Below are 14901 nucleotides of genomic sequence, written 5' to 3' on the forward strand. Positions count from 1 at the left end.
GACCATGTCTTAAGAAAACTAAGGTCAACCGGTTGAGACGCCGTAGCTGATTCAACAATGGAGCATTTTAAACGCTGCCAAGAAATCATCTCTTGGCATCGTAAACAAACAAAAAATCCATAAAAAAAAAAAGGCAGGGATAAAAAACCATCATAAATAAATAATATGTTCAACATCAGATTCAAAAGTAGGACGCACCCGAAGAAACAAAGAGATGTAAAATGATTTATGGTGGCTAAATGTACAGCCAGAAATAAGGTCTGAAGTTGCTAAAGGTCGTCGAGTAAAATCACAGCATAAATCTCTGTAAGAATATACGCTTCTAGGGGGTAACTCCAATGAGAACATACTATCAGCTGAATAAGCCTCTCAAATATCCTAATACCCATAACTGCCACCATAGGTTGAACCATATCCTCCTCCAGAGTGGGCCACAGGACCAGTGTTCGATGGAGGAGATCCGTACATGGGACCATGCGGTTGGTAAGAATTATAACCTGGATCCATGGAACCCATCGAGCTCTGTGAAGGAGCTGGAGATGGAGCTGCAGCCATGAAATTCTGCAACAGAAAAAAAATAATTTAGCCTGCCTAACGGCAAGAAAAATCATCAAGCAAAGGGCGGAATGCACAACAGACCCCCCAAAAAAAGTTCACATGGAACCAAAATAACTTTTCTTTAATATCTTTAATATTAATCATCAAAATCTTTAATATCCACCCTAGTCCCATTTTTGACATATTTTCCATCGTCAGATAATCACATTTTGATTTAGGATAATCAACTGATGTGCTGATTTTAAGTACTTGCTGATATAACTAATTTGGGTTGTTGAATAGGCTGCAGTTGATCAACAAATAACGAAAAGGGAAAAGGACCAACATGACCAACATATTATTCAAGCACATTACATGTGAGATTCACACGATCACCATGAATAGTTGGTTCACAGATGATAAAAACCTGTACACATGACATGTGCAGTGGCACCCCATGCGAATGGTTCAACTGACCAAGATTAAGTTCTAGCACCATGGCAGTTTAAAGTTAAACATCACAATACATTCAGGAAACGAGTAACATTATTTATTTGGGGCTATAAGTGAAAAAAGAAGGAAATGTCACACACACATTGCTCAATGCATTGCACAAAAGAAATATCATGTAACTGTAAAACTCCTGACATCAACTCCTGGAGCTAACACCAATTGTCTGGACACATGGACAAGGTTTTTACACATTCAACTTAGTAAATGATCTCTTCATACATTCAGTGCTTATGATTTTATTCAAAAGAAATTCATACAATCATGGTTGAATTACAACGATAAATTCTCTATAGTTGTAAATTGAGCCCACATAACAAATGTATTGCTGAATATGCACACCTATGCCTTCAAGAAAAGAAACATCCCTCACTAAGAATCCATCCACATTTATAAGCATTTCTGAACCATTAACTATTTCAGATGCTCAAGACCCATCCACAACTCCAAATCTTTCCATCCCTATCCGTTCCAATTAGCTTTAAGAAACTAAGATAAGCAAGGATATGCACCTATCATGCAGTATCAAATATATTGGTTTCAATTCTAGAATCCTTGATCACAAGAATTGCACTTCAGATCTCACAGTAACAAGAGTTATTAAGAGTTGAAATAGAAGGGAAAAAAAGATCAAAAAGAAGATTCTTGTCAATCCCAAGAAGGAAAAAAAGAAGATTCTTTTAGAAGTAATAATTACTTCTAAAAGCTCCATCTTCATGCAATGGCATCAATTAGTTATAGATTATTGTCAATCCCAAGATGTTACAAGAATTATCGGATAAGTTTATTTAAGACTAACTATCAGTTTGCTTTTCATCCACATTATCCATATTAATCCGATATGTTGGACTGCTCATGCCAAGAACTGAGAATTATGACATGTCCAAAGAAATATCTTGGCAAACTCCAATTATCTCTCTATGTTCATTTTCAGAAGATAAGCACTACCAACAGCCATCACTTACGTTTTAAGTGCAATAGATCAACTAAAAAAGCAAAAATAAACTTAGATGGAATACAATCAACTGTGTATGCTCACATATAAGTAAATATAACTGTGAAGTACTTAGTCCATGTGCTGCAACCAAACTTTTGTATAATTAGCCCTTTTTTTTTAACCAAACAATGATCTTTAGCATGGTTCTACTTTTTGCTCAGACCGGTACATACGGGGCAATACGTACCAGTCAGATGGGCAATAGGTTGGCAGCACAGACCGTTGCACGTGCCTCCCATAATTCCCATAACCATGTATACTCAGCTCTTAAATAAATTTTATGGCACGTGCCAACATACCATGTGTCAGTAGGTTAGACCCTAGCGAGCCCATACCGGTATTCGAACGCCAATCCATGCGACTGTACAAGTACTTGGACCTGAGACCTGTCTAAATTTTTCTTTCTTATTTATCATTAATGGAGTCACTGATGCATTGTTTTGTCAATTATAAGAATGACTTAGATCCTCGATCTGAGTGGAAGATTCCTTGGTTTTGTATCAAGATCAAATACAGATGAAACTGCTGAAATGATTCCTATTTCAACTTTAAAGATAAAGATCAAATGTGAACAAGAAATACATAAAATTCTGTTTCCTATATCGCAGAGCCAAATGAATTCAGATCCACAACAGAAAAACAAACTACAACGTAAACAATTGCCTCTAAATCAATTGCAACCAAGAAACAAATACAACTGTCTCCTACATTCTGAGCCATTTCAATTTGGATTCATAACAGAAATATATAAATTTCAGGCAGAAAATTGCCCCTGCACCAACCTATGACTCTGAAATGCTAACACAATATTATTCAAGTCTCATGTGGCAAGTAAATTGACATCTCGAGAACACTTAGATCATATATCTAATCTACAATAGCTAAAAGTTATAGATGATAGCCAAAATTGGCTTAGAAGACCTCTGAATGGTATGAACATATGCTTGAGAGATCTCCTGATATAGTAGCATAGTAGCCAGAAGAAGTGAAATGAGTAATTTTAATGAGACAATGAGAGATAGAGGAAGATCTAAAAAATATAAACTATAAATAAAAATTTAAGTACTCTAACTTAATTAAACATATTGTTTTTTACACATATCAAAACAGCAAAAGCTCCCTGTAGCCAACCCCAAAAATTTGAGACTTACAGTTTTGTTATTGTTGTTGTTTATCCTAAGACACAAAAATACAAGCATAATATATACACAAATTATAAAGTAGGACACTATATTGGCATATATGGGATTAAAGAAGGCATTCACACTTAATAATGGAAACAGATAAAAGAATAATTATCATATATCTTCTCCTGAGATTAAAATAGATGAGAAGAAACAAGAATTAAAAGGGAGCTGATTAGACCCTGAAAAAAATCCACTTTAAGTTACTGAAAATACAGCATGAATATTTTAGAAATCAAACAGTTCTTTAAACAATAGAAACAGATGTATAGCACATAGAAGAAGTAGATTATCCAGGTTATAAGGTCATGGACTACACCTGTATCAACTGCTGGGCAGTTTGAACTTGTGACGCACTCCCAGTAATCTCAACAGTCATCTCTCCAGGGACCCCCCTTGTTTCTTGTATGGTTATGGTCGCCCCACTAGCACGACGGATATAGCTAATATTTGCACCAGCTTCTCCAATCACAGCATCAGCATAAGAAAGTGGAATCTGCATATGCTGTGTAACCTGTCGAGAACTCATCAGAGTAAAACAAGTGAAACAACATACTCTACTCTTAAAAGCACTTGTTTACCCATACTTTTGAAAACGTACCTGAGAAATCATTGATGATGCCTGTTGATTTGCTGAGTGGACACCCATTGGCGGTGCATTTTGTCCATACATGGAAATTCCTTGATGCGGTTGCTTCTCTAATGGGGGAAGGTCAGGTGGAGGATAAAAATTATCATGGGCTCGTGGAGGCATGAATTGAGGATTGCCACCATAAGCTGAACCACCAGCACTTGGGGGAAGGCCTGGAGGGTGGCCCCAAGGTTGAGGTGGAGGCATGTTCTGCTCCATATGCATATTTGGCAACGACACCTACACAATAGAGTCATAATTTGAAACTTTTAGAACATCAAGAAAAACTCTAAAATATTCATCAAATTTGTGTAATACACAGTTCAGTATCATACTTCAAATGAGTTAACTTACACGCTTTTCAAACAAAGGAAGAACACTACGATCAACTAGAAACTTCCTTAAATGGGTTGCAATTAGTTCCACTGCTTTATGCATCCCAGTGGGCTCTCCTTGTATCTCAACAACTCTATCATCTGACAGAGCAACAGGAGGTAGATTTTCTGCAAAAATTGGAGCAAAGTAAACACAAACGAGCAAGCATCTAAGAAGAGACCATAGTCAGCATGAACAACAAACAATAATAATTAATTTGCTGGTCAATTTCCAACAAACCCAAGGGAATTTTGCTGTCAAGTTTGCAATTTCATGCACTGATAGTGTACCAGTCAGGACTCAGAACAGTACCATACGGTCCAGACCAGTGTACTGAATGCCAGTACATCAATATGTACCAAGTTTTAGAAAAACCTGAAAAAAAGCTGAAAAACAAAAGAAGAAACTTCTCGGTACAAGTCATATACCATACAAGGTCGCACAAATACACCACTCAGACTGAACAATCGAGGCGGTATTGCAAACCTTGTTTCACTAACAATGACAATGATTTTTTAATGACGGCAAAAGGTCCATGTAGTCAACCCCAAATAATTGAGACTTATGACTTTGTTGTTGTTGTTGTATGGGCAACAGAAATAAGGCACCAATTTACAGGCAAATCTCAAACTTATTAAAGAGATCCTTGCCAAATAGTAATTTTTGCACTTAAAAAATATAAAATATTAGAATTTTCAATCTGCACATATCAGTTTAATTGTCTCGATAACTGGTTCAACACACTGTACAAAGGATTAGTCGAATATACAACTTCATCGGATAAGAAATGAATTGCAAGTTCATTCCCTATCTACGGATTAGCCGAATATATTGCAAGTTCACAACTTGCAAATTTACATTACCGTCAATATGCATGTTTAACCTTTGTGAACCACTGAGATGATTTGTTAAAAGTTAAATCTAAGATTACCATGACATCATTACTCATCCAGGGAATGTGTCATATACATGCTCTCAGCTTCAGATAAAGGTCATTCAGGCATTTATATATCTGTTAAAGAACAGATATATGGCAAAGAAAATGAACTAGTAATGACTCAATAGGTACATGAATAGATTGACACGTACTCGTCGTCATAAGGCATGTCCTTCCAATAAAAGATGTCCCTAAGCACTTCAAGGATGACTCAGAAAGCTATATCAGGAACCTTGAATTAGATATTGAAATATTAAGCCCATTAACAGTGTAAAAACATTATCAACAACAGAGATGCTAAGATTCAAATTTTGCTTAGATACTGATATTGTAGCACTCCTCTTTCATTAAAATTGTGCTAAGTGAGCTGGTTATGTACAGGTGTTGACAATCATGATTAATGCCCTCATGGAAAGTCCAGACAAAGGAGGTCATAGAGGCTAACCAGGATAGCTGGCTGAAATAGAAGAGGCCACAGTATAGTCATAAGAGCATATACGTTAGTAGGTTCTTCCACTTTCTTAAGGCATAAATAAGCCAAAATACTTCACACTGAAGATCTGAAATTGAGGCTTGCTCTAGCTATGCAAGTATCCGAGTTTGGGACTGGTTCTAAAAACGTAATTGCATGATTGCACAAACAGGCACCATTATAAAGAATAATATGCACACAAGCAATATAAACAATGCTTTCTGTGTCCCTGATCCATTGTATCCTTTCTCATAACAAGCAATATCATTGTAAGAAAACCATGAAAGATCTGAATCAGTCCATGTCCATGCTTCATCTGGTAAGCCTTTCAACAGGCACTCGAGTCAGAACGCTTGCTGCAAGACTGAGAATGCAAGTCATGCATCTCTTTCTAAATCCATAGCTTTTAAATAGGTTTTACCATTTCCTAATCCTTATACTAGTGAGTGCATTTTTAATAAACAGAGAAGTTTCTATCATCCAAGAGGTGGAAGTGAAATGAAAAAGTAGTAAAATGACAAGTCAACATAAAGCTCCAAATGAGTTATTCTCCAAACCTTCAAGTACTAGAAAGTGGAAACTACTCTAACTATGTGAGATATTTTAGTCCAGACACAGAAAAGAAGCTGCCATGAGAAACAAATAAATTACATATTATAATCTACACACCAAAACAATGAAATAACAAGTAAAGACATACTTGCCACATAAAGTTACAATATGTCAAATCACTTTCCAGTTTCATTTTTTTTAAATTAAGAGGTCCACAAGAAACCAAAACTAGCAATTATTAATTACTTTAGTACATACAACATCACAGACTAAGAGGCTGACAGTAGTTAACTGTAAAGGAAACAAATCATAACCTGACACTGGGAATCTTAAAGCTGCAAGTATCTATAAGTTACTAAGATACAACAGTGATCATGAAAGACCATTTCTTATTTTCTTACAAGGAAAAAGGCAGATTATAGCTTAAAAAGAAAAGGTGTAAAGAAAATATAGAAAGGTCTAGACAATCATACCAAGAATGCGGACAATGGAGTTAGAAGCCTCTTGAATGGATTTTATTGTTGCTCCCTGTTTACCAATGAGGCTTCCTGCTTGTGTAGCTGCCACAAGCAATCTTGTGGCCGCTGTGTTACCAGCACCTGATGGAGCATGACCAGATTCCCCGTCTAAACCATCAATTATCCGTTTATGAACTCTAAGCAGACCATCCATCGCAGGAGAAATGGAAGCATCTGGTTCCTCTTTTGCTGAAATCATTACCTTCACAAGTTCCAAGAAACAACAAAATATCACATCGAGCAAAAACAGTAAATTAGTAATTTCTCCAACTGACAATGTTACTCTTACATAGGAAAACAATGACAAAATTAGATAACTATGTGGCAAACCCAGAAACATGAGAAAGGGAAAGAAACAACTTGATGTCTTCATGATAGAGACAAGTCATAGATCAAACCAGAAATTATACTGTGGCACATAAAATTAGTTCCATTGAAAGGGTAACTTGCATGCTACTTAGTTAATCACGATGAAAAAGGATGATAATTCTACAGAACATTAAAATCTCTTTTAGCAGAACTAGGTTAAGTTCTAAATTTACAGTTTTTGGTTTGGCAAATTATAAATGTATTTCATTTGCACAGGAATAACACCTACATTACATAGTGCAATACACTGTCTCCTAGTTGTATATACATCCACTAACCACTTCTAAAATAAATAAAGAGGATCAAGATTTGACATATATAGTTTTTCAGATGTCATTTTGAGGCCTAGTCCTTTTTGGTGGCAGATAATGCTACAAATTAGTCACAACCCTAGTAGAGAGAGCATAGTAGCATAGAAATCAGTGTCCCACAAAATAGTCTACATAGCCATGTAAATAGACATAACAAACACAGTACCACCATGCCTCATTGTTCCAAGACTGACCTATCCTGAATAACTACATATGCAACTCCATATGTAGCCCACATAATCATAAAAATGTGTCATGACTACTACTAATGTCAATACTACCATATCATTACTTCATATGATGTCTGTGAATAGAGGATAATAGCTTAAATTGTCACCCATTCTATTCAAGCTTAATCACCCAAATTAATATACAATCTTGTACCATAAACTTATAATTTAACTTCATCCTGTAATTGTCAATTACTATTTCATATTTTCATGTATACCATAATATTTATTTGTTGATTGCATATTTCCTATTTTTATATAAGCATATAAAACCAAAAATATTTCAACATGTTACATATGCATCTACATATAAAGCCACATACACATACCACACACCATGTCCAGGAAGGAGGACATTTTCCAATATCTAATGGAATACATGTCAAGGATGATAATATTAACCTGATATTTGCAATAATGAACCTAAGAACGATTATGAAACCTCTTCCCTGATGTTTTTATGGAAATAAAAGGTGGAGAAAGCTGAATATCAACATGATCCGAAGCAAGTATAAATTAATTACTTATGTGCATTTAACCTTATTAACTTGACTGCTTTTGTTAGAAATAAAATTTGATTGCACTCAGCCTCTCAAATCCAAAGTTTTTATAAGCACATTGAACACTGAGATCCTATGTAGCCTATGTGCAAGATGCACGCTTTAATGAAGCACAGCAGACATGAGCACCTATGAAATCTTTTTTTATGACACTAAATGTAGAATGGAGAAATAATCACCATTTAGTAATCAATAAACAAAAAAATAATTACCAATCCAATAAAGTATGATGTTCATCAATTCCTGTTTGTTCTGTTTCTCTTTATCAAATAAAAGAATTTACAGAGCTTTCAGAAATAAATTCTACTTGGTACCTCACGTCACAAATCTCACAGTTGGTAGTAAAAATAAAATTACCAAAAGCAAGAATATGGCATACCAGCTCTTACAATGGATACTTATGCAAATGTATCGTCTGAGAATGCATTAAAAAAAGCTTTGAACAATTCTATAAAACCAATAATTAATTAGTATACCTAATTTTCAAACAACAATTATGCCAAATTCTTCTACATGAATGGATTTATTGATTAAATATTTCACTCAAAGACATTGTATGCAAAAAACACATTGCTATTACATAACAAAGGATTGTAGATCATGAAAAGAAACCAAACAATTCAAAGTGGTACTTATTGGAAAGGATATGTAGAACTATGATTATTCCTCTCAATTAAACAGTAAAATGATGACCAGATAAGCGCCTCCTTAGTCAGATAAAACTTTAAATTGTTTGATTTCCTAAATAAACACATGAGAATTCAGAATTCAAATATCCATGACAGTAATTTGAAAAAGGCAGGCTTAGTGTCAACTAGTCTTAATTGACTCTTGGAATACTGTGGAATATTGTTAAAAATTTGAACTCACTCATTATGTAATCAAAATACTTCAAAATTTGAAGTGCCACACATGTTTAAAGTCATGCTCGGCAGAAAAATCTATGATTTTTCTATGGTGGAGCTTTAAGTAATTAGAATCCATTTGGATCAAGTGCAAGGACGTAAACTCCCTAAACCCCAAATTTCCAGCAGCTTTGTGCAATGAGCCACTCTTCTTTTTATTATTATAGCCACAAACTGTCTTTAGAGATTCCAAAAATTTTACATCGTATCTTGTTCATTTCTTATCTTTCTAATTTATATTGTCTTAGTTGTTAGGTCCCACTTTTCCATTCTACATTACTTTTACTCTACCTATTCATGTTACCAGCAGCTGTCTGTCAACATCAAAGGGGCACCAGAACAGATCATACATACTGAAATGCTTACAACAGCTTGAAGATGATGAATAACGCCAAATGAGACTACTGCCTGTATCAGATGAACAGACGGAATGAAAAACATCAGTCACTGAAGTCTAAAGACAAAAACAATTAAACAAGATGCAACAAGAGTTTCCAATGGCCGCTTGAGTAGTTATCGTACATCTTCAAGATCTGAAAATATAAAAATCAGACCTCCGTCTTTCTTAAACCTTAACAAAACAGCCTATCCAAGTTTTATGATAGTCCATGTAGCATGCTGCATGGGAATTTTAGCAAAGGATCATCAGCTAAAGCTTATCTTTTTTAATCAGTTGACTAAACTAGCATATTACAGCTTTTTACCACCATATTCTTTTATAAACACAGTTTTTCATTTTCTGACTTGATACTGATTTTAGCTCTGGAAACATAACAAACCATGCACCAAATATTCGTTCTTCTTAATTATTCCATCTACATATAAATTTGCATCCATAAATGGTTAGACATGTTCATGGGTAATACTGATCAGCACCTTTTTCCATTTCTCAAAAGATCAATCTTAGTATATTGATTCAATGCAAATTTTAGACATGACTGTATTAATCTCGCTATCAGTTACTATATATATCCTGGATCTGCAACATACCTATCAAGTAGCCTCCGCACCACAGACCTTTCTACTCATCAAGAACATATTGATCTCTTGTTGAAACGACAATCAAGCAAGTTATGGAATTACCAGAAACAATGTGAAGCTTGATGGTCATCCAACATGTCTAGCCTTAGATAAATTCCAGCACAGATGTTCAAAGACTGATATTTGCAAACTGCACCTTTGTTCTTCTATTTTTGATTCACAAGGACAATTTCATTTGTTGCCTTAGGTCTGCAGAAAGAACCTGCAAAGATTCATCTGGTTATTATGACTGAAGGCTGCAATGGGAATGTTAAGTGTTTGTCTTAGGTGATCTTTTCCCCATATGAACATTATTGTTGACTGCGTGTCCTTTTCTTATAACATATGGTAGATTCAATCTTCGAATCATCAAGTTCTGCCTACTTAGTGTGACTGAAACCTGATTTATGATTTCACAATTTGAAAAAGACAATATATTTGAACCTTAGCAAACAAAAATCTAAGAAGTACTCTCAAGATTTTCATTGAGGAAATATTCTTGATTATTGAAGAGATATTTAGACTTTCAAATACTTCCAAAAAGTTAACTCTAATTAGTTGTGCCTTCAATAGGAACGAACAAAAAAGTTGGGTCTGAAATATCAAGTGCCAACATTACTTGTGTGAATCATGCAACCATTCAGCTATTTTTTTTTAATCACACAACCAAGCTTTTATCAACTTTGTTTTATGGTCATTCAGAAAATAAACACATCCTAAATGAACCAAACTTTAGATAAAGTGCAAGCAAAAGACAGGTTATTTGCATATCATAAATGAATCATTATATTATAAAGCCTCGGAGATGATTTGTGATTTAACCAGTTTGCAATATAAATACAGGCACCTCTTATTTTGCAAAAGAGAACAAATCATAAGCAATTTTAAGAAATAAACAGATGTCACACGTGGGTAAAATGCAAATCATTTAATTCTATAAGCCAAATGAACAAACAAGGTGAACATGACCTAGCAGCATAGACATAGTATGCTGCACAATTACGATAGAAGCAAGTAATCAGACAGGTATTTTTTACAATTCTAGGATGAACAACTTGATAAATTCGAACAGCCTGCATAATGTCTAGAATGCAACAAAAAAGAAAAATAGCATGATAGCTAAAAGATCATAAAATTGGATAGCACAAACCCTTCACAGCATCTACAATAGATATATGGTAGTGGCACCTTAACTAGAGCACCATCAAACTAATGAAATACTTACTGCCCTTTCTGGCACTCCAGGAGGTCCTTCAAGAATCTTTATCCGAGCTCTTGATTCCTCACACATTCTTTTGATGAACTCTCCTTTGCGGCCAATGAGACTACCCACCTTGTGAGCAGGAATCAAAATGCGGAAAACACTCTCTCCTGGCCACCCAGGCCACTTCTTTTCACCAGACTCTGCTTCCAACTGACCATCAGTTTCTTGTTTCACTTCGTGTGAGTTTCCACTTTCTACCGGGACCTCTTCTTCCACAACATTTTCCTCAATGTCATCCATAAGATGTTGAATTAAACTAAGATCATCAAACATCACAGATGCAGATGTAAGAAGCCAAAAACTAGAAAAGCAAATATAATCAAGCATAAGAAAGCAAATATAATCAAACATAGCCAGTGCTCTCAGAATAACATGGATCACTGTATAAGACTATGCATGGAGAGCAAGACAAGTTCCAAAAAACAAGAAGAAGAATGAGATAATCCCAAACCAGATGTTATAGACCAATAAGTGATACACAAAAAATAGGGCAGGTTGCATGTTTGAAACCAATATAAAAGCAAATCTGGATGAATAAGCATCTTAAAGTAAGCATATTAAAAAGAAAATTGGATATTCCTGTATCTGTTTCAACGTCAAATGTCCACTTTCAACACATGTACAGAAATAAGTGTGGCTTCTTTCAGCAGTGTACATTGATTGTTCCATACCAGGAAGAGACGACGTAGAACAAGGGCCCATAAATTCCAGCTTTCAGAAGAAAAAAAAATGTTTCTGCCCAACTAAAAATATCTAGCTACCAAAAATAGAATCTGGATATTGCTATTGCATTTCATATAAAATAATTAAAACTACCATACCACCTAAATATGTCCTTGAATTCAAAAATATGACCTTATCCTTATTTCCACACTTTTCTATTTCGTATTTTCCTCATTTAGTTACCTTTCTCATTTTTCAAACTCTGAATATAACTACTACCATACTGCATGTTTCAGTAATTAAGCAAAACACAAGCATCTAAAAGTAGCCATTCATGACAAGAACCAGTATCGTGTTCGCATGACTGGATAATTAATCACAAAAGGTATCTCCAATCTGCAGAGGTTTAAGCCAAGAAGTATACTTCCAATAACAAAAACAAGTTGATCCGTAGCAAACAAAACTATATTTTAAGATGTATCAGACTAAAAACAAAATCTACTCATATACAACCTCTTTCTTACCTATACACTAAACACAAAACGATTTTAATCTAGCTTCTAATTTTATATGATTTTTCTTTTCTCTTCCAATAGAACTACAGGTAATCAAAACTTTCATTTTCAGATTGCACAAGTGTACAGCTTCTTGCTCCTTGTTAAGCAAAGGATCATGATGAAAGAACCTAGTAACCTTGTAAACAACAGCACCTTTGCAGCATTATGATCCACAGATTTGATAACCAACGCTCAATCGTACTGACAAACACTAGTAAACTCGAGATACAGAGGCCAATCGAGAAAACAAACGAGACTCAAAAAGGAAAAAAGACAACGAATCGTTGAAACCGTAAAAATCACGTCTCTACTAACAATTAATCACAAAAAACCCTGACATCTCAAAATACGATACTCAGAAAGGGTATCAACGACTCCACGAAATGCCTTCGAAGAAAACCCTACAGAAAAGACATAAACAAGAGCTCGAAGACGCAGGAGGAGCAGAGGGCAAAAGATCAAGGCGGCCTACGGGCTTTGGCGCGAGTCCTGGCCGACAGCGGAGGGGCCGAGGGAGATCCAAACGGGGAGGCGAACGAATTCGAAAGCTCTCGAGGCTGAAGACCGAGAGGCGGGACTGCCCCGGACAACGGATTAGGGATTACGATGAGAGAGAGAGAGAGAGAGAGAGAGCGAGTCGATGCGGACAAGGGTGAGACTGCTTTATTATTTATACTTCCTTTATCCGGCGCACGTGAGTGGCAACGAGTGTTTGCGTCGTCTCCGAATACTGCGCACGTGAGCGATAGACGGGAACGCAGGAGACCGGTGGCCAAACCCATTGGAACACCTCGTCTCTCATAAGACATGGGCCCACGTCAGTACAAACTTACTCAGCTTACAGGCCATGGGTTATTGTCAGTAAAAACTTAGTCGACGCCTGTAATTCTTGATGATAGGAGATCATAGATAAGGCTCGATTTTTTATTATTTTTATTGCCTAATCTTTGATCAGACGTCTTTCAATTCCGATCCGTCTCATGTAGATGTTCCGAACATATGAAGGGAACTTAACAAATTAGATGATTGACTCTTACGGTATCTCAAGTTGTTATGGAAGATCTTATATTGACCTATTATGAGTGGAATAAACCTTTCATGATACGTTGACTAAAATAAGTCAAGCCAATACCACAAGGATTAGGCTTGGGATGGGACAAGTTTAGAGATACGAGTAAAAAATAATAAAGTGAATGGTTCAATTGATCTCTATTATGCCATGATAAGTTAAAGAAGATATAGTATCATAATTTGAGTTATCTATATCAAAATTTACACTTGTCGAATTAAATTATATAATATAATAATAATAATAATAGTCATAATATGAGTGGGTGGAGCGTGTGAAGCTTGTTGAATGAGTGTGGATACATTTGGTATCGAATCAAAAAATAATCTATGGAAAGCTAATTGTTCAAATATTTGAAAGATAAGACTTGTGATAGACCTAAGAGTTCAATAGGAAATGCTCGGGTTGATGAAAGCTTGAATAACGAAGTTTAAAAACTGAAGATTCAGTCATTTTCAATCCTCTTAATTTATCCGAGATGAGATAGATATCGATTTGGAGGTCCTCTTTTTAGCATCAAATTGTTAAATTAGATTTTGATTATCTGATATAGATATCGATTCGGAGTCAACGAATTATATATTTTTTGTTTGTCTTGAAAAGTTGATGAATGATTCATTCTCATATGCTTTTGAAATCTCGGGGTGCTTTCATCATTCAATATCTAAGCTAATAGTCAATTTAGAGGATTCGATTAATTTTAAGTAGAAATTATAATATATTAGAAATGTATATAAAGAGCCCTTTTATAATAGACTTCAAGTATTGTTACCATATTGTGAACTATAAAGATTATGATGTACTTCTTCGAGATTTAATTTCGAACGTGACATAACGAATCCGAGGAATACTAAGATTCTACCCACTCTATCACATGTTACTAATCATGGAATATCGATCAATAAATTAATTAATATTTATTTTAAAAGTCGAAACATTAATGATATGGATCTTAGTAAAGATTCCAATTAGGGTATGATCTGACATTATTCCTTTTATTAGCCTTGAGGTCAGCATTTTGCCTTCAAAGTCCTCCAACTTATTATAAACACGAGAAATTGCAGTGGGCATACCTCTCCTGGAAATAACTTTCTTTCGAGGGGTAGAATGCAAATGTTGCACGAAAATCCCTAAAGGGCGTTTTGGTAATTTAATGGAGGAGGTGATCGAGATCCGCCGTGATGAGGTGGCGTTGCTTTAAGAATTGCCTATAGGGATCCCGTCACCGCAGATGACGTCC

At 35.3% G+C, this 14901-nt stretch overlaps 1 protein-coding gene across 1 annotated transcript; it reads right to left on the reverse strand.

Annotated features, from left to right (window-relative positions):
- Nucleotides 1–140: 140 nt before the first annotated feature.
- On the reverse strand, nt 141–13225 carry LOC103990910 (flowering locus K homology domain). The gene is made up of 7 exons (XM_009410204.3): nt 13065–13225; nt 11334–11628; nt 6669–6915; nt 4214–4362; nt 3830–4099; nt 3548–3742; nt 141–561 (listed from the first exon to the last, which is right to left on the reverse strand). Exons 2-7 carry the CDS (start codon nt 11610–11612, stop codon nt 379–381), a joined length of 1323 nt encoding a protein of 440 aa, XP_009408479.2. The 5' UTR covers nt 11613–11628; nt 13065–13225; the 3' UTR covers nt 141–378.
- Between the last annotated feature and the right edge of the window lie 1676 nt (nt 13226–14901).

This window comes from Musa acuminata, chromosome BXJ2-7 (genome assembly GCF_036884655.1).
Source record: "Musa acuminata AAA Group cultivar baxijiao chromosome BXJ2-7, Cavendish_Baxijiao_AAA, whole genome shotgun sequence".
NCBI lineage: Eukaryota > Viridiplantae > Streptophyta > Magnoliopsida > Zingiberales > Musaceae > Musa > Musa acuminata.

Coding starts and splice junctions, on each gene's coding strand:
- LOC103990910 (XM_009410204.3), bottom strand. CDS start 11,612: ATGGATGACATTGAGGAAAATGTTGTGGAAGAAGAGGTCCCGGTAGAA. Junction 4,363..6,668: donor CTCCATTGTCCGCATTCTTG/GTATGATTGTCT, acceptor CAATTTTTGCAG/AAAATCTACCTCCTGTTGCT. Junction 562..3,547: donor CTGCCCAGCAGTTGATACAG/GTGTAGTCCATG, acceptor TTTCTGTTGCAG/AATTTCATGGCTGCAGCTCC.